This window comes from Dreissena polymorpha, chromosome 4 (genome assembly GCF_020536995.1).
Source record: "Dreissena polymorpha isolate Duluth1 chromosome 4, UMN_Dpol_1.0, whole genome shotgun sequence".
NCBI lineage: Eukaryota > Metazoa > Mollusca > Bivalvia > Myida > Dreissenidae > Dreissena > Dreissena polymorpha.
This window is the reverse complement of record NC_068358.1, coordinates 80,456,138-80,477,841: the sequence shown is the minus strand read 5'-3', so window position 1 is coordinate 80,477,841 and position 21,704 is coordinate 80,456,138. Positions and strand designations below refer to the sequence as shown.

General features: G+C 32.1%; 1 protein-coding gene across 1 annotated transcript in view; it reads left to right on the top strand.

Annotated features, from left to right (window-relative positions):
* The window catches only part of LOC127876990 (receptor-type tyrosine-protein phosphatase T-like), a 122,828-nt gene extending 110,735 nt beyond the window's left edge, over window positions 1-12,093 (top strand). The window contains exons 4-13 of the mRNA XM_052422560.1: window positions 6,106-6,254; window positions 6,866-7,001; window positions 7,318-7,467; window positions 8,450-8,534; window positions 8,764-8,819; window positions 8,951-9,088; window positions 9,307-9,426; window positions 9,596-9,744; window positions 10,684-10,822; window positions 11,108-12,093. Coding sequence (XP_052278520.1) covers window positions 6,106-6,254; window positions 6,866-7,001; window positions 7,318-7,467; window positions 8,450-8,534; window positions 8,764-8,819; window positions 8,951-9,088; window positions 9,307-9,426; window positions 9,596-9,744; window positions 10,684-10,822; window positions 11,108-11,194 — 1,209 coding nt within the window. The 3' untranslated portion in view covers window positions 11,195-12,093. The remainder of the gene's footprint in view (window positions 1-6,105; window positions 6,255-6,865; window positions 7,002-7,317; window positions 7,468-8,449; window positions 8,535-8,763; window positions 8,820-8,950; window positions 9,089-9,306; window positions 9,427-9,595; window positions 9,745-10,683; window positions 10,823-11,107) is intronic.
* The last annotated feature ends 9,611 nt before the right edge of the window (window positions 12,094-21,704 follow it).

Sequence of the window (21,704 nt, the reverse complement as noted above, 5' to 3'; positions counted from 1 at the left end):
AATTTTGTCGCAACAATCGCCCATGCCATCATATTAATGGGACTTGCATTGAGGGATGTGCAGATGGATATGACTTTTCCACTGACAAAACGTGTAATACTCGTAAGTAGTGAAGAACTCGAGATGATGTTAATTGCGGAATAATATATTAAATTAGTCTGTCTCATGACTGTTAATTTGGAAAATTAATCCTTATCTTTATTTACTTTTATATTTTCGGTGTATATTTAGTATACGCTTAATTTCGTAGCATCTTTGCAAAATGCACTTAACAAGGAACTAGTGACTGATAATTTTACAAGTTTGTAACCTTCACGTTATCATGATTTCTTTGCGAATTTAAAGTCAACATGTATTATGTCTTGTTACAAAGGAATTGCCTTTTCAGCCTGTGGTCACAAAAGGTATGGTCGAGATTGCTCATCAATCTGCAGCAAATATTGTCACAATAATCAATCATGTCATCACATACATGGGATATGCCCTAACGGATGTGAAGATGGATATGACTTTAATGAAGACAAAACCTGCAATACAAGTAACTTAAGAAAAAAACTAATTTAAAATTATAATCATGAACACAACTATATATTTGCGTCGAGTATTTTTTATTTTCTCGAATGCGTAGCGTATGGAATTTCTAACCCCGTCTTACAATAACGTTTATCCAATACACTACAGACAAAGAACAAACGTGAATAATATCCACGAATAAATTTTTAGGAAAATATGACACTTCTCATTTATCCCATGCACAAGTATTAACTAAGGTATGTATGATTACGCTTCCAGCTTGCAAAAACAGGAAATTTGGTAAAAACTGTTCAATGGACAAAGATATATGTGAACGTATATTGTATTAAAATATATTATGTTGCACATTATATGTTTGTATCTTATAACTACATACATCAGTGGTATAGTTAACTTCAGAAATTTAGTATTGTTTGTTTAGTTATGTTGTTTGCTCATCATGTATTATAATGTTATATTTAAATAACTAAAAGTTCCTCATATTGATGTAAACGTCCAGTTGTTAAAACCAATAACCGACAGACAATTTTTTTCCGATTTGTTTCGGTATGGGACACATTAAACCAACGACGGAACGAACGTGACTTTATCTTTTACTTGTATTGCACCAGTACGCTAAATGAAACACAATTCAGTTTAATTTAGTACCATAATTACACTAAAAACAGCAATCAGCATAAACATTAGGCTATCAGGAAAACCATACAACGATAATGATTTTTGCTATATTTAGATCTGAACGTTTTTTAAAAAAATATAAAGGCATGGCTTGATAACAAACCTTGGTATTGAAACAATGATTGTTTCATAAAGCAAATAAATGGATTCTATCGGCGGGAATTTGATATTTTGTTGTTGAAATCAAGGTGGAGTTCGGTTGCTGACATATTTAAATACATATTTGCTTAATACTCTTTTTGAATTACAGCTTGTGAACGAAGACGCTTTGGTCCTAATTGTGCCAACGACTGTCACTGTGAACAATGCCACAATGCCAATGGATCGTGTGCTCTGTACACCAACTATTGCGATGGTGGCTACCGACTTGACAATGGACTTTGCAAACGTATGTCTTGAAGAAACAGCTTCATTTATTTACGCTTCAATAAATTAACTATTTTTCTCGAACGGTATTGTTTTAATGCCATATTCAACCAATCAATACATCGTTAATAGTTATAGTTGTGATTGTCATTTGTTTCATGTTATACATGTTTTATATAAATATTCCACTGATCATTCTAATTGAACATTGTACTCGTATTGGATTCACATTGATTATGCTTATAGCATGCGGACAAAGACAATATGGCCAGAACTGTTCTACTGAATGCCATTGCGAAAGATGCCACAATGTCAACGGCTCGTGTGCCTTGTACAGTTCATATTGTGACATGGGCTACCGGATGGAAAATGATCTATGTATAGGTAAATGTTTTAACGGTTTTTAATAGCAACTTTTAAAGTTGATTTTGTATACCTATAGGTATACTATGTTCAAAAGTAATTGTGGATTGCTGATTTATAATAAGTGCACTCTTGACATTGCAGCTTCGATATATTTAATTAGTTTCAATGACAGTCGTTCCCCATACTTTTCGCTTACATGTTAGTTTAATATATTTAATGTATTGACAATAGTATGTTGTATACTGATAAATTTATATGGACTTGTTCACATACTAGTATTTTTTTATTTGGAAAATACCATGTAATGAATTTACTGAAACAACGGTAATATTTGTTATAGTTTAAATAATTATAGAAAAAGGACACAGATAAACATCGCATTTTTCATAGGTATGAGTGTAAGTTTGCTTTATGCAATATACTACATACATTATATTTTCGAGTCTCTGACAATTTTCGGGATTTTTGTTTTCTTTTTGCCGAACAAGGAACAAGTCCATTAAAAACTTCACCAAATAGATTAAATAGAACTACGCTATTTTAGATACCAGAGCAATTTTTGATTCACGAGTTTTTATTTATATGTTTTCAACCTATAACATTAGTTTAGACGTTTGCGTTAAGGGTATGTGCGAGGTTCGCCCAGCCATCCAACCGATTTTAACCTCCTAATCTTTGCCTTGACCGTTCGAAGGCGTTGGTCCAAGTTTAAACCGTTTTATGTTTGTATATGGTATTCTTTAAAATATATGGGGCTTCATTTTTTACTTTATTAATCTTCACTATCATTTACAGAGAATAGCGAAGCTTCATCAAAACAATCCTCATCTTCTTCTGGAGCAATTGGAGGTGGATTTGCGGCTGCTGTAGCAATTGTGATCATTGTTGCTCTCGTTTGCTATAAACGCAGACGTTTGAACAAGTAAGTCAATATGTACACTTAGGCTTTCAAGAACATATTATACATAAATACTGCGTACGTTTGCGTATGTAGTTCAAAGGTTGTTATATGTTTACAACTTATTTTATCTTCAACATTTATTTTTGGGAAATGTATATGTTTAAGCAACGGAAATAATCGTGAGTTTTTCAATGATATCGCAATGTGCTCAACGACACCACCACAATCTACTGTAAAGTCAGATCAACAGCCGAATCTAAAAACTGACTCACGTGATAATATATACGCCAATGCTAAAGGTTTGTATATATTCTTAAATCAAATATAATTCTATCATGTCACAACTAAAAGTATTGAGTACATTGGTTATTTGAATTCGTAAACAACTATTACGAGGCATAATTTATTCAATTGATTCGAATGTGTACTGTTCTGTTTTTATTGTCTTCTTCATGCTAATGTTTACAGATACGTATGTGATTAATTAATGCTCAGATTAAATCAGTATCGTGCAAAACAAGCGACGATGCAGCTACAAGAATCGAACACATTGTCGGTTGTTCGCGTGTAAATAAATCGATTAGCAAATAAGCTTAATGCATCTTCCTTTCTCAGATAGTGAATCCGATTACTATGGTTTCAATGCCTTTGTTACTGGTATTCAACTGCACGAACTATGGACGTACATTCGTGGCCAAATCCAGATTGATGAGTTTCAGGTAAAATGTTTCTTTTAAGTAACCAAAGACACAACACTTTTATTGAAATATTTTACCTAAATAATGGTGCAACCATAATGTCTAAATTGAGGTGAATGCATATGTTATTTAAATATGCATGATATAAAATAGGTGTAGTTTTGCCAAGTACGTTTTTTATTTCATGCATTATAAAATATATTATTATTCATGCATGTATTTCAGAGCGTCGCATAAAATGAAAATTGTAAAATTATAATACTAGTAAACGTTTTTGCAACATAATTTTATCATGTATTCTCTTTTAGAAATTACCTGCTGGTTTGATTCGAAAGCACGACGTTGCATCTGCTGAGTCTAATAAAGGCAAAAACCGTTATAAGGAGATGTATGCATGTACGTGCCGGCATTATTAAATATATATGTATTGAAACTATTTTATAGACTTATTGATTCTAACAAAGTCACATTTGGCAAAACCCAAAGCGACAAATAACGTAATTAAAACAATCTTCGCATTTATATTAAATATCATGTTGGGTTGAGATCAGAAAATTAATCTTATATAATCTAAGTTGCATCTTATTCGCAAAATTCGTTTTGTTCTGTTTTTGTTAAAATGCAGTTACACTTACTTTAAGGAAAATTTGATGTAAACGCAATATGCAGTTCTGTCAATGATAGCTGTGAATTCCAGATGACGATTCACGAGTTGTCCTGATAAACGAGTGTCCAGAGGATTCCGACTACATCAATGCCAGCTATATACATGTAAATACGAACAGTGTCTATTACATTTTTAATGACACAGTTGCAAAATATTCTGATAAAAAACACATACATGTTAAACTATAAACATAAATATAAATATAAAATACAATGATTTATACATAAATGTGTCTATTCCAGGGATTTGATCAATTGCAGAAATTCGTCGCATGTCAAGGTAATCATTTATTTTGTAATTCGGTTCCTTGAAGAATTAACATAAAATATTGCTAGCATTAAATGCATTGCACAAAATTGAAACAATTACGATTTGAAAGCTTTATATATATATTTATGGCGTACTGAATCATATGTTACAATCCGTTTTGCAATAGACCCGTTTTGCAGAATAATGACCTTAACTATGTTAATTATTTACTCTTCTAGGACCTACTCAGGAAATAATTTCTGATTTTTGGCGTATGATTTGGCAAAAGAATATTGAGAAAGTAGTCATGCTTACAAATCTCTTTGAATTTGGAACGGTAAGTATTGTGGTCTATATTGTTTTCTTAAATGTCGAAACATTTTATCATTTGAACCATGTCATGCGAGTATGGGTATTATGCCATCATCCACGAGCATTTTCCGCTCAGTCTGGTCAGGAGCCCCCACGCCCGCTATAAAATCACGCACGGTTTCGTGGTCTCATAAGCGGACATGGGAGCCCTGACCGGTCTCTCACATAGTCTTTATACAATTTCAGCGTTTTAATAACATAAGAAATGCTGAAACGACACATGAAGCGTATGAGTCCATCTGTGCAGTATCATATTTTAATATGTTCATAAAAAATTTGATGTACCATTTTTTGTACGAATGCTTTTTGTGTTTTGTATATACGTATGTAGGTATATGTGATATATCAGTTTAAAATTAATGAATGAAAAACAAGCAAACAATTGAATAAAAATCTATTAAAATATGAATTGAAAACCAAACAGAATTGAAATAGCTTCCCGATTTACCGGGATCATTTGTGATTGTTAAGAAGTCGATTAGCAAAATGATTCAAACTAATTAGTGTTAGTTTACTATGAAAAGTTTCTGTTAAGTTTAAAAATAAAAAAAATATGTCTTTTGAAATTAGTCATCATCTTACAATTTAGAATTTTGGTTTTGTTAAGATTAGTACAAATGATCTTTTAAACATTTAGAAACAGTTGTTCGTTTTAACAAGTGTATAAAATGCAGAATTTACCTCCCAGAACGGCCACTGAAACACGTTTTAAATATGATTTGTATTATACGCCTTTTATTTCCCCAAATAGCAGGTTTTAAAAAGATGTTTAAAAAAATTAATAATCCTTGTTTATTATTTAACATATTATATTTTCTTAGAGTGTGAATCACACAACTTAAAATAAGTTAAAGCCTCAACGGTGAGAAATTCTTGAAAGCACCAAACAATATACTGTTTGCATCATTTTCTTCTATAGCTTAAGTGTCTTCAGTATTGGCCAGACGATATAAACGGTGAGTTCAAATACGGTGGTGTTCTTATCAAGTATGTCGGCATCAAGGAAACATTCGACTACAATATCAGATCACTTGAAATCACCAAGGTACGTTAAAGCACACTGTTCAATCCAAATTTTGTTCAACAAACGAAGCAAAGAACTAGACAGTATGTTTAACGAACCATGAATGCAAGCTGAATAATAAGACGAAAAAATAATTATATGCGCGTTTTATAAACAGATACAAAGCATATTTGAAATAATGTTTTGTGAAATATGTTACATTAAAATGTGTATGTCCATGTGTACTGTATGCGCATCATTGTCTTACCAGGATGGCGAGACCAGGCGCCTCAACCAGTTCCATTTCAAGTCCTGGCCTGATAACGATGTTCCAGAAACAACCTGGAGTCTAGTGGATTTTTGGAGAGCTGTTGCTAAGTGCGACGATACGAGCACATCCCCCATTCTTGTACATTGCAGGTTAATTGTTTTTATTAAAGAAATGTTTATAAATTATGCTTTTTTATCGCATGCTATGAATCGGTTACCTTGAAATCGACAAACACGATTAATGTAGACAACATTTCAATTTGTGCGAAAATGTGTTAAATATTTAATTTAAATGTAATTACTCTGAGGCAGTTTAAGTATTGTTAACTCAATATCTTTTAAGAATGTTCATGTTCTTCCATCAATTTTCGAAATAATATTTCTGATAATAATAAAATACCAATATTAAAGCCATACAAATCTAAACCACAACATTTAGAGAATCGGCACAAAAATGTGAATATCAGTTTCTGATTCGACCTTTATGCACACAAACAATCATCAAAAATAACATAATTGTGAACTCAAACGGTCGTGTATTACCATGTATCTTCGCTAATAACCATCATAATCAAATAAAGAAATATTAACATTAATGACGTGAACAAAACCCGAACCCGAAAATTTTGCTCGTGATCATTATTTTTTAGATTTGTTATTTTATTTTATCGTACAGAAATCTTTTAGAAAACGCCGTTTTTACCGTTAAGCTCTAAATATGTAGCGGTAACTTTGATTACATATTTTAAATGAAATTTTAGTTCTGGTGTTGGCCGCAGTGGAACTTTTATCGCTCTGGACAACTTGATTGCACAAGCAAAGATTGAAAACTGCGTCAGACCTCTCCACGTGGTTGAGGCTTTAAGGCAACAAAGAGTTAACATGGTTCAAACAAAGGTGTTATACACTTGGCAATCCAGAATATATATATATGTTTCTTGTATAATTGATGTAATGTTAGTTTTCTTATATCTTATTAGCATGTACAACTAAACCCTATAATTTATTCTGGGAATATGAACGATAGTGTTTCAAATGAACAAATAAAAACAGTAAACAAAAGCTCCGGAAAAAGTGTCAGAGGAGAAATTCTTGTTACCCCATATGGTAAACGATATGTGAACGCGGAATAAAAACACTAAATGTATAAGTCGTATATGCGCAATAAGTTCGTTAATATTTCCGATACTTTTCCTGTAATATATTTTACCAGGAACAGTACAAATACCTGCATGAAGCTTTGGCAGAAGCCCTTCTAATTGGTACACATCACTGGGTAACGAGGCAGTTTGAAAGTATCTACAACCTTATGATCGGAAAAGACATTGAGTCGTCGAAGACACGAATTGAGCAGCAGTTCGAAGTATAATATTTTATTTAACTGTCATGTTACACTTTTTGGACGGATTGTTTTATACTCAATGATATTGCACAGTACGGTGGTAAAGTGACATTAACTCACGACTGCGATGTGCTTAAACTAATCACGATATAATAAGCAGCCTTTTGCTGCATCAAATAAGAACAAACACATATCTTAGCAATACGGTTTACTTTTTAGCATGCACAATTTGAATTTGAAACTGCCAATCGACATTGGAACCGATAATTGGGCGTCATAAGGAATTGTGTGATAATGTCCAAAAATATTATTTTGTTTGTGTCAACAAACATGCTACTTAAAGGACAACATCTACGATGAAACGAGCGTTAATAATATAGCTGAATCATTCTTTTAGATCAGAACAGAACCATACTTTGTAATTAAACTAGATTTTAAAAAGACACATTATAAGAAAACTATGCCATTAATAGTTTCTCACAAGTGTGCGCAGTAAAAATGCATAACGATCATTAAGTGAACTTCGCATCATTTGCCATTAACTTTTACTACACACTGTTTAAGATTGCATGTATTTCATATAATAAACAAAACACCGTATGATTTCACATATATATATATATATATATATATATATATATATATATATATATATATCTGTATCAAACATAGGTCACTCTCGTATTATTATAGACATTCAAAAAGACATGTACCGTAAATAAAGTGACATAGCACACGCTTTTCAACGAATCGTTATAAACATTCAAATATAAAAAACGAATTTACTACAGGACACTTGCAAAAATATTATGAAAAGGGTTAGACAATGATAGGGATATACGTCTTAGAAAATAAATCTTTGGAATGAACAGCCTTAAAAACAAAAAGAGTAATGACAAACAGGAGAACTAGTCTTAACGGATTATCACATTACCGGAAATACACAAACAACAATTTTACCACCAATTAAATTGCATTAAATTTTATTTTCTATTTATTTCAGTTGATAACCAAAAGTGCATATTACGCTAGGGGACAGAACGCAGCAATAGCAACTGGACTAGAAAACGACCATATTGGAACTCAAAGTAAGAAGCTTTTTATGCGATTATGTGGAAAAAACGATTTATAACTATAGCAAATTACATATATCTCTACTAAACATCATTGCTAAAACCTGCAGAAATTTTATCATGACATGACAAAAGTTATATAATCATAAAAAACTCGTTTAATTTTACGACTCTGCATCCTTAGTTGATATATATATTGATGCGTATGATGCCATATTTAGTATTGTTTAATATTATGTTACAGACGAAGCCATGATTATGAAGGCGACGGAATCCAAGCCGCAGTGTATTGTCTTATCAGTATGTTGGATTTGTGTATTACTCACAAAAATTATGTTAAATTGCAAAATGCATTTTTATACGAATTAATAATACGCTTTGTCATGACATACTTGAACAAAATGCTTAATGGACAAATAATTTGATTAAAGGCACTTGGAGAGAGCAGAGCGTTTATAGCATTGACTTCCTTACATGATGACACTGCAGAAAATTTGTGGTCTCTTGTTGGGAAGCAGGCATGTAAAACAATGATCGAGTTTTCAAATCGTTCGGAAGGATTGCATAAGGTAACATACACTTAATACAGACTACCCATACCTTAAACCATTTCAAATAATATAAAGTTTAAAGTCATAAGAAACTTAGTTTCTTTGGTGTTGTTTATGTGTATGTTTTTTGAAATCTAAGTGTATATGACAAACTTATATGTAAAGCATCGACACCGCAAACATGGGAAAGTGCATTTAATAAAACATTTTTGAACAACACCAATTGCTTATGTTAGGCGGACACTTACCTTGGCCAGAAAAAGGGTGGGCGTGTCGGAAGATATTACGTCACCTTAACCGAGGAAAGCAACGATCGCGGCTTTGAGGAGAGAACATATTCCTATAAAGAAGACACAGTAACAATATTCTAATTTTTAAATTGTTAATTGTATGTTTTTGATTTAGGTTATTTTGGAAATGCTATATGGATTGTAATACCTCAGTGTTAAAAATATAGCTTGAATGATTGATATGAAGCTGATGTACGCAACAAATTAGTTAATTTAAATGTATATTTAACTACAGAAAGGTAGCAGTCTAAAGACTTTTAAACAGTTCTACATGCCTGGTATGAATAAAGACCCGGACAGACAGTGCATGCTTGATCTAATAGAGGCGATATTGACATGGCAAAGTCAACTCTCGACCGACACACCGATATTGATTAAAGATGGGTAATATGCTTTAGTGATAGGATTTGGATTAATTTAAATCACAATTATACCGAAAGTAAGTTTAATAACATTTGAATAAAGTGGTTGCTTGTAAATTTCGTGTGCTAAAAAGCAAAACGAATACCATATCAAGCCATACAGGAAAATATGTGACATGAAACCTGAAACATGTTAATTATAACCTACAATAACAGTATAAACCATTTAGGATAGATGCTAAAGAATCATTCAAAATACTTTTTATTTAAATATTTGAAAATGATAACACAATAAATAGTTATTTATTCCGCCCATATGCATATATACTTGCTGTTATTATGTCAGTTTAATCAATACATATCTAAGAACCAGTATGAAGTCATGGTTATTGATGCTAAAGATAAACTAATTCACAAACACGCACACAAGGTTCAATAATGGCTCTGTTGTGTTTTATTATTTTTGTAGAATTTTTCGAGAATTCTGCAACATTGTTTTAATAATGTAGGCTCCGTCTGTATCTTTTGGATATTTCTTGAAATGAAACGCTCTTTTGAGTTCCGAACAGGCTTATCAGGGACCATACTCACCGCTTTAATGATATTTTTCGTTTTAATAAAGTGTCTTCTTAGCAAAAATCAAGTTTAGGCGGAAATTGTCGTCCCTGATTAGCCTGTGCAGACTACACAGGTTTATCTGGGACGACACTTACGCACATGCATCAAACCCCCTTTTCATAGAGCGCGGCTCAAATATATTTTTCAAGAAAATTCATATATGTGTCCAGCGCTATAATATTTTTCGTTTTGAAACGGATTTAGAATTTTTGAAAACCCATTGATAGGCATATTTACTACCACATCTTTAGCTAATGTTTGCATATTTAATTTCATAAACAACATTGTCATCAGAATTGTATTTTTTTACCAAATAATTTCTTAAATGTTGTGGCAATTTCAGTTCGAACTTTCACCGAAGCGGCCTTGTTATGGTATTAATGAGCGAGATATGTCGCATTGTGAAGCACGACGGACAAATAAACCTTGTTGAAACAGTTGTATCAATGAAACGCCAAGAGAAACATATTATCCATAGCGCTGTACGATATTTAATATTATTTGATGTATATGATACTTATACAAATATTGTTGTTGGCAATTACGCATATAATAAAGTCATTTTTTTAAATAAGAATTATTATTATATTTCAAGATTGGTTGACTACACGTTTTACATAATGTCTCTTTGTTTCAGTCTAATAGATAAAATGTGGTATTTTAAATAAAACATGTTTGTTAATTTACATAAGCGGAAGAATTTGCTGAATATTTGTTTAAAATATATAAACATTTCGTGTAAGTTATGTGTGTCTGTTTGCTTTTAGGCTCAGCTTAGGATCTGCTACGACGCAATATTGGCCTACGTTCAGAAACCAGGAATCTATCAAAATTTGTGTTTAAGTACGGAATAAACACGACGTGTTTGCATACTTTTTGATAAACACGCTAAGATATTGTTGTCTGTTTATGATGACTATGACGTGCATGAAGTGTTAAGTTATAACTTGGATGTGAGTTCATTGTTTTGTATATTTTAAAACACAACAATACATAATGAAAACATAAATGTCTTATTTAATAAAACCGGATGAAATATTGACACATATGATGTTGATAATTCCCCATAGAGCCCAATGTTATGAACATTAGATTGTTTATTGTTTTGATTACTTTTAGAGCTGGTCATCAGTTTGTAATGTAATGCATACTAAAAAATATATGATAAAGTAAGCTGAACTAAATACAACATAATAAAACCGGCACTTTGGACTGCTATTAAGTAAATTAAGCAGTTTTCTGCCATCGTTTTAAGTTTTATGTTTTGATAGTTGTTAACAATTAAATGTACCAACAAAGTTCTCTACAGTTACCGTATCTTCATTTAGTACATACATGAACAGTATTATATATTCTGTGTATTTATATTCATCGTAGAATTATGTTTAAATAACATATTTTGCAACGTGTCACCGTAATTCATGACGCTGTAAGAAGCGCGTCTCATTTATTTCTTTGCCTTACTTTTTTATTCATTGATGTCGACCCTTTCTTCTATTGTGTTATTATATGTAATTCAAGGGCGTTGTTTCATCAAATTATTAAGATTCATAATAATAATAATAAAGCCAAAAAAAAGGTATGATAGAAAAACATTTATTTTTATCTAAGAAGCATAACACAATTTTCAATATTTGGAATGTGGATTTGATATAAACAAAGCAATATTTAATAAATTGATCGATCACTTTGTTTTGGAAAATGTTTATTGTTGTTATGTGAATGTTTATTACAACGTCTGATTTGCGTGTAGTGTAATACGTTTTGTTTATGCCTAGTGTTTTTTTTAATGTTCATTCATCTTTTTGTTTATATCTTAAACTGATATAAGTACACGTTGGTGCATATTTACATCAAAAACGTTTGTATAAGACAAGTTTGATAAAAATGTACCCGTTCAATAGCAGTATTGGAAAGAAACATGAAACCACCTGATCGGTAAATGTATTTTATTCACCAACAGATACCAACACATATGAAACTCAAAGTGGTGTCAAAATCCTATTAGAAATAAGAAAACAAATAGTGTTTAGATCTGTAATGTTTTAAAAATATAGTTCAGTTAATGCATTTTTAACCGTTTTCATTTAAATCACGAATACATATAAACTATTTCCGATAAGCGTTAATCATAATGTGTATGCTATTACAGAAATGGCTGTGTGCAAAGTATATGTATTCAGTCAAAATCGAATAGAGTTTGCGAAATTGTTTAACGTTTGAATGCTAGACTAACTCTATATTGTACTAGTGTTCTCTTGTGGTAGTGTAATTTTATTTATTGATACAATAATGTGCTTAAAAAATTTCAATTATTGATTAAACTTTTTGTAGTGTTTTTTATTTGTTGAGTTTGTTCACACAGACGGGTGTCCTGTTAATAGTGTTAATAAAACTGCACATAGTCGGGACAGAAAATGGTCATTAGATAGAAATATACGTTATAACGCGCTTATAACGCGGTAAATATTAGAACACTTTTTACTCGGCTATCAAATCCTATACATTTGTGTTCATTACATTAGCAACAAGTTAAACAACTCTTAAAGGTAACTTTCCACAGATTTTGTCAGATATTGAAGTTTGTCATTAAATGCTTTGTATTGATAAATACAAACACTGGATTTTAAAAGCTCCAGTAAAAACAAGAATACAATTAAAGAAAGAAAAAAGTAACCATAATCTGGGCTCGAACCACTGACCCCTGGAGTAAAAGTCTAACGCTTAGACCACTCGGCCATCCATGCTCATACAATGAGTGAAGTATTTTATACTTTACATAAGCAATCCTCGTAGTGTCACAAAATATAACGACAACAACAGAACTCTCCAAATTATTCAATCGTTTCGCGTAGCAACGCTTTATAATTTTCAGGTTTTGAAATCGTCAAAAGATGCATATAATGGAAATTTTTGAGCATGGTAAATGTTAAGTATTACTGTTTCCTCACAAATATCATTACTACAAGGAATATTTGCAAATCTGAAACATTTTTTTTTAATATTGTCAATTGACAAAAACGTGAATAATTTTTTAAGTTTCGGTATATACAAAAAGAAAAACAACACACAGAAACAAGTTTCCACCCAATTTTGACCCCTGGAACATAATTTAAAGGCGCTTGGTTAATGACTACCAAGGAATGTTACATCATGAAACCACAAAATCTTTTGTCCTTCAGTTTCAGAGGATAATTTGTTTTTCAATGTATACATATTAGTGAAACCAGTTACAATAAATCAGAGACAAATTTCTACCACAGGGAAATGAATTAAAGAAATTTAGTAAAGTACCACTATATGATAGTATGTTATATTAAATATGATACCTGTGACTCTTGTCATTTTGTAAGAAAAATATTGTTTTAATATGCTATATTAATCATGTGACCCCTAAGATGTGGCAATGTTTTAACACAGGGGTTTAATTACAACAGTTTTAGTCGAGTACCGCTTGATAATACTACTCACCAAGAAATAAACCCCTGTGGCTTTTGAGAAGATTTGTGATGTTTAAAAAAATCTGTATTTATGTCGGGTCATATTCATAGACCACCATAGACCACGGAACAGGAACATTTGAAACAGTTTGAGAGATGGTCACATAAGCGTCAGTTTTGTGAAATTTGATAAGATCTGTCTGGCAACTCAGGAGGAGAAGTGTTTGAAGAAAAAGTTTACGGAAAGACACGCACTGACGGACCGAAACTATGGGCTCAATTAAGCTTTAACACAGAAATATTAACAATAGGTACATTTTATCAAAGAAATTTTAGCATATATTTTATCAAGATGTTAGTTGGAAAATATTATCAATATGCCGAAATACTATGGCTGAGAATCAAGTGATGAATATATTGTTATTTCATGCATGACTTGGTTTAATAAAAAAAAATCATAACAGCATAAATCTAAATACGGGTGAAATAAGCGAGCAAATTATTTTGTCCCATGGGTAACATGTTGATCCATAGGCCTCGAGGATTTGTGGTTTAAGCGGCCAACATCCTGTTGAGCTCCCCACGCTTGTCCATATCCTGGGTTTCCGAGCCGCCTCCTATACACTTCCCGTTGATGAACACTCTGTGATAGACATGCATAATACTTGGTAAGTTTAAATGCAGTTAATTAAAAAAGTGCTTTTTATTCAATAGCTAAAGCCGAGTTAAGGCTTTAAACCCTAAAAAATGAATTTTTAACCAAAAATTTAACTTAGCTAAATGATATCCCCCCTTCTGTTACATCACGTAAAAGTTATCCCCAAAATAGTGTTTTTCACCCAATATCTTAGAACATCTGAAGACTCGGGCCCCTTCCCTTCTGACCATGAAGAAAAGTAGATTATTTAGCAAGAATTAGGAATAAGATAACCTTTACCAATAGCAGTGTTTCAGCAGTGGTTCATCAGTGGTTTGGGATTTTGATACGTACTACGAGCGCATAATACGTTATCGGTTAACTCGTGAATAAAGACGTCATAATAAAATATATCCAAGAGTGCGAACATGATTGCTTATCTTCTGAAAATGTGGAAAGGCCAATACAGCATGTTTAAAGGAACCGACAGACAGACATACCTACATGTACCCTAAGGAAAATCAAACCAATACCTCCCCGCTTCTTCGAAGGAGTGCAAAATTAACATCAGATTTGAAATTTAAAATATGAAATTACAGAAAACTTATATGACAACTTAAACCACACTTTACATAATACAGAAAAACAAACTATTAAGTTTTAACATGAAAACCGTTTTGACATTATAATGCTTAAGTTTGTTTATACATAATATTAAAATATACATTAAGCATAGTCCCTTTAATCAAAGCCCTGTGAGTACACTAATTATAACACTCACCAATACATGTATAAGCACTTGGTTATACGTGGTACTGAATCCCTAATGAGATGTTGAAGCTTACACACTTATAAATTACATTTCACATCGAGCAACGAATTGATGACCCTCGTGTCTTGGTGCACAAAAAGCATGCACTATTTCCATAGCTTGATCTTGTTTGTTTTGCCATGGCAATGTCCACGCAATTTTCTACAAAGCATGTGCAGCAAAGTAAGGTCTTAAAAGAGTAAAGTACCAAATAGCAAGTTACTTAATGTTATGTTACATATATTTTGCTGACAGATTGATATGAAATAGAATTACGGATCTAGCCAGATTAAAACACGGGAATGACAGGGTTTAAATCTTTTCTGAAAATGTGTTGGATGATAAACGTTGCACATCGTAAGTGACTTTATTATGCTGTTTCAAACCACAGAATGTTGACAATTAAAAATGACAAAACTGGGGTGAGACATCTCTTAAACGGTTTCGGCATACAAATCAAAGGGAGCCACATATTTTAACAGGTTAAGGCTTACGAAGTGAAGGGGCCCCTGTTGATTTTGCTTCCGCTAAATCCCAAATAATTGGGTTTGGAGCCTGAAGTCTAACTCAAAAAGCTGGATAGGGAAATTAACTAAATGCGAATTAAAGACAAACATCATTTTAAAACATGTATCTGGAAATTGTATGAGTCATTTAAACTAGGTTAAGGATGGCAAACTTAAGCAAATCCATAACCGGTTAACCTGTTTCGATATTCGAGCGGTTAACCGGTTAACCGACTGTCGTTGTTCCACATAAATGAAAAAAAAAATCAAAAAATGTATACATTTATAAACAATAACATTTATAAGCAAGTATACTCTGTATTGTTGATTGTCTTGTAACTTAATTACTTTAACTATTTTATCAATTAAGTACTGTTTCTTTACAAAGTTTGTTGGTCCTTTAAATTGGGAATTCAAAATCTAAATTTAAATTTAATATTATACATTTTGAATCTCACATCGAAATTCATCGGGGTGTTCGAATCTTATGTGGTTACGGAGATTTGATGTACACCTATGTAACGCCAGAATCGTTGGGCATAGTATGCATGTAGATTATTTCTTGTCAGCAGCCCGTTTGAAAAATTTCAAGGCATCCGCTGATAGAGGCATGATTATAGATTGTCGCTTAACTTTTTAAATACGTGATATCTGAACAAGTTGGACCGACTTTATACTGGCTATTCACGTTGATGTAATATTTATAAAACAAAAAGGACATGTGGCAGTCAAATGTGCTAATTTACAAGCCTAATTGGTCGGTTTATAATTAAAAATTATCAAGATGTGAATAATTGAAACACAATAGAATGTTAAGTGCTAAACAAACACACTGCAGAGTAGGTGCTAATTGGTTGTGTGCCCGTTCATTAATCTGCTGCACCCAGATGGTTTACTACTCTAATCGCTTTTGACCCACAGGGGGGCATAACGGGGTGGTAATTGCAGATAATTTGCGATAAGATAAGTTGATTAGCCAATACAGTGAAATGAAGTAAAACAAAACTTACGATTTGAGCATTTTTTGCGTTCAACCAAAAATTGTGTTTTCCGCAAGAGTAACCGAATATTAATTTTGTAACCAGTAAACCTCCTTTAGAAAAGGATAACCTGTTAACGGAATAACCGTTGCCATCCCTAATTTAAACATATTAATAATGATTTAAGACACGCAGAACCCCGACTAGCTTAATTTTTTGAAAAAGCAAAATTTTAGAAAACAGAGATAGAGTGAACATAACTTATGAACATTTTCTAAGTGCAGCCTGCTTGAATTATTGCAATTTTACTAATATTACGCAAATTCTGTTAAAGATGTGCGAAATTAATTTTTGATGTTTCAACATATAACGGCAGTATAAAGGGTGTTACAAGGATCCCAAAATCTTTAGTAAAATCCATTATCTGTAAGCACATAAAACGCTGCTACATTTTATCCACACATAAAAGTTGCAATGTTAAAATTACAGTCGGCACGGTATGTGAGTTTGAAAGAATTGTTTGCGTTAGTTTTTTTGTAACCACAGATAAGTGTGTTTTTCCAAACTCTGGCTAATTTCGGAGTAAGTCTATATGTAGCGACATCAAACATCAAATATTCACATTTTATAAAAATTATACTTTACTCGTGTTTAATGCAATTATTGATATAAATTTGGTTTCGTAAACTAGTATGCTGTTGTAAACAAAGTGTTGTTTTAATATGTTTATTATTCAGTGATGGTTGTGACATGTTGATTTAATATTTAAAAATGATAAAACACATATTTATTAAATAATAGGAACATTATTTTGTTCAAATTTTGTGTACTTCATTAGGACAATATGCTGCGATTATTATCAAACTAATACGCAATAAACGTTTACGTGATGCAAGTATGGATGTTAATGACACTGTTTTCATATTTATGCTATCGCTATAAATTAACAACAAAACAAATAATACGTTTATTCTAAAAAATACTTTTAAACATTACATTAAGTCTGAATCATTTACAATCCGACCACTTTTATAACGATTACTTAACCAATTCTTGCGCGATCGATATTAACCTAGGCTGATTGTTAAAAAACAACTTATTAGACAGCCATAACATAAAAATATGAGCAAATGATTAAAAAATGACCCTGGGGTCATAAATTGCAATACCCAGGGTTCAAATTATTTATAAAGACATAATTGGCAAACTCAAAATGTTTTGCTCTAAAACCAAAACCACCTAAGTTTTCACATTTGGCATGTGACATGGTATTGTAGTTTTTTTCAATCTTTCTTTAAGACCCTTGGGTCATATTTGGCAAAGACACTGTGTCCAATTTTTCATTTTTGCAACTTTCAATGTATTTATACATGAAGCATCAGGGGCAATTGGTTTTTACTATGATAAGTTCTAGTTTCTCTCTGGAAAATACATACCAATATATTTATATATTTTTGTACATCACTTTACATTACCTTGCAATTTTTCAAGACGTTTGAATACATAAAAGTAGGCTGTTTCATCATCGTAGTTCCCTGAAGCATCTGAGTTTGGTAGAAGGTGACTATACCGTATAGTTGGGGTTTTCACCGGCTTCTCCAACAACACAAGACCACACAAAATTCAAAAATGTTGTGGAATTTATACGAAACATGTTATTTGTCAATGTCCCCTTCAGCACTGAATAAGTGCAGTTGGCTTTAACATAAATCTGAACTTTCACTTCTTTTTAATCGCATTTGAGCCTCGCTCAGGGACCATGTATGTGCATGAAATGTCCTCTTAAGCCGTGCAGTCTGTTTTTTGCTAATCTTTGGCTTAGAAGATACTTCTTTTAATTAAACAATACCATGCGGAAAAGGTCATCCCAAATAAGCCTGTGCAGATTAAAACTTTACACACATGCATTAATCTCTGTTTTTATAGAGCCTAGCTCATATATTTGTTTACTGAGGGAAAGTGTGATTAAGCTAACTGAGTATTGTGATATGACAGACATATTGCTAAAATAAGTGAAACATATTAATACCAAAACAACAAACATACCCGTGGCATATTCAAGTAAAATGTTATCAAATAAATTAACACCGTCTCCCCTTCAGGTCCTGATGACTGGTACAAGAGAGAGCTCCTAAAAATTGAAGAGAGACGCTGGAAGAAACTAGGACAAGAAACCTGCTGCTCCAATAAATGAACAATAAAATGGCCATACTTATAGCGCTTTAAAGAGTCAAACTGTTTAGCGAGAACCAATTAAAACTAGAACATAAAAGAAATGAGTTCACTTTGTCCCTTTAATCTCATAATGTGATGTGACAGTCTATACTGGGGGACATATTGTTTTAGCTCTGTCTATTTGTTTTTTGGTTTGTTTGTTTGCGTCAAACTTTAACATTGGCCATTAATTTTGCAATATTGAAGATAAAAACTTGATATTTGGTATGCATGTGTATCTCATGGAGCTACACATTTTGAGTCGTGAAAGGTCAAAGTCAATGTCATCCTTCAAGGTCAAAGGTCAAATATATGGGAGGGGACATAGTATTTCACAAACACATCTTGTTTTGTACCTATCATTGAAGTTTTTATTGTTTCCACATAGTAATGATACCTCAAATTTAATGAAACTTGAAAAGTGTCCATGTTTTAGGACATGCATATATTTCATGGACATTTCAATGATGTGTAGGTTTAAATTGTCACTGCTTGTATGGGATTAGGCTTGCCATGAATTTAAACTACTGAGCTAAAATATGTACAGCCACTAGACTGCGTAAGTGACAATCATAGACAAGGTCATTTTTCGATGTTGCACATAGACGTTACATGTAAATCTGATTTTTGCTTGTTAAGTCTATAAACCTGTCATTAAAAGAGATTTTTGAAATTGCTGGGCGCGTATGTTTTTCAAACTGCATCTAATGTGCATAAAATCATGTTTCAAGATCATGTTGAAGGGACAGTCATAGAAGTCGACTGCTGCAAACTTATCTTGACTGCTTGATAAAGTAAAAGATATTTAGAAAATGCTCGTCAGTACTTCCACACTTCTGTTCTCATCTGTTACTTTGTAAAACCTAAAGTAAGTTTTGTATAAAATTCAGAACAGTCATCAATATGAGTAGACAATCAGCAAATGTTTTGCATATACGGATAAAGAACGTACATCAAAATTGATGAACGAAAGTAAAATAAATTATTTGTCAAAATAGGCCATTTAAGAGGTTTCCTCACTCTCACTTTCCTCTGTATTAAATACTTTTAAAATACTGTAAAATCCTTATTTTTCGTGGGACATTCATTTTCGTTGATTTCTATGGTTGACCGATCCACCAATTTAACACAAACACATCGGAAAATGACTGTCTAAAATTCCTCTCTTTTATCCAAACTCAGAACCATGTAAATTTACGTGTCCATGAACACTAGCTTCTTTAAAGGTCATTGTAATATTTGACATCAAACGTTAAAGTACGGTACTTTATTGCCAAAGTAGCATATAATGAATTATCTACAGGGACAGCCCTAGTGAATAAGACTAAAAATACACAAAAATGTGAAGATTTCAAATAAACAAAGTAATGAAGACTTCAGATATTAAATGTTCTGTCCATTTTAATTTTATGAAACATTTGTGTGACAATATATTTTTAATTGAAGACGGAAAAACAAACCTGAAATATAGTTGTGAAACATGCCTTTTAACAGAGACATATCGATTTACAATCATGTTGGTTGAAAAATGTTTAAAATTGTTTTTTTTCTGCAGATCAATAAAAATAATGCATATGTGTGACAGGGTAATTACTATGCAAGTATCTTCAAACATATGGTTGTTTTTAAATCAAGCATAAGATTTACTGCAAATGTTTTACCAGAAGATGTGTTCATAATACATTTATAAATGTGTTTGTATTTTTATTAAATCTCATTTTTGATTTTTATGGTTGCTAAAAATTATATCTATTTCACTTCAATTTTCTGGTCAGCTATAGGCTGCATCAAGTAAACAATTCTTCAGACTATGTCTGGTCATCTATTAACTGTATCAAGTTAACAAATCTCCAGACCATATCTGGTCAGATATTGGCTTTATCAAGTAAACAAATCTTCAGAATTTTTATTGTCAGCTATTGGCTGTATCAAGTTAGCAAATGTTCAGACCATATCTAGTCAGATATTTGCACTATCAAGTTTAAAAATCTTCAGACCAAATCTGGTCAGATATTGGTTGTATCAAGTTAACAAATTTTCAGACCATATCTGGTCAGATATTGGCTTTATCAAGTTAACCAATCTTCAGACCATATCTGGTCAGATATGGCTCTATCAAGTTGACAAATTTTAAGACTATATCTGGTCAGCTATTGGCTGTATCAAGTTTAAAAATCTTAAGACTATATCTGGTCAGATATTGGCTCTGTCAAGATAAAACATTTGCAGACCATATGTGTTCAGATATGACTCTTTCACGTTCTATTAAGTTAACAAATCTTCAGACCATATCTGGTCAGAAATTGGCTGGATCAAGTTAACAAATCTTCAGACCATATCTGGTCAGATACTGGTTCTATCAAGTTAACAAATCTTCAGACTATATCTTGTTAGCTATTGGCTCTATTGAGTTAACAAATCTTCAGACCATATATGTTCAGATATTGGCTGTATCAAGTTAACAAATATTCAGACTATATCTGGTCAGATATTGGATTTATCAATTTAACAAATCTTCAGATTACATCTGGTCAGATATTTGCTCTATTAAGTTTTCAACTCTTCAGACCATATCTATTCAGATATTGGCTGTATCAAGTTAACAAATATTCAGACTATATCAGGTCAGATATTGGATTCATCTATTTAACAAATCTTCAGACTATATCTGGCCAGATATTGGCTCTATCAAGTTTTCAAATCATCAGACCATATCTGGTCAGATATTGGCTATATCAAGTTAACAAATCTTCAGACTATGTCTGGTCAGCTATTG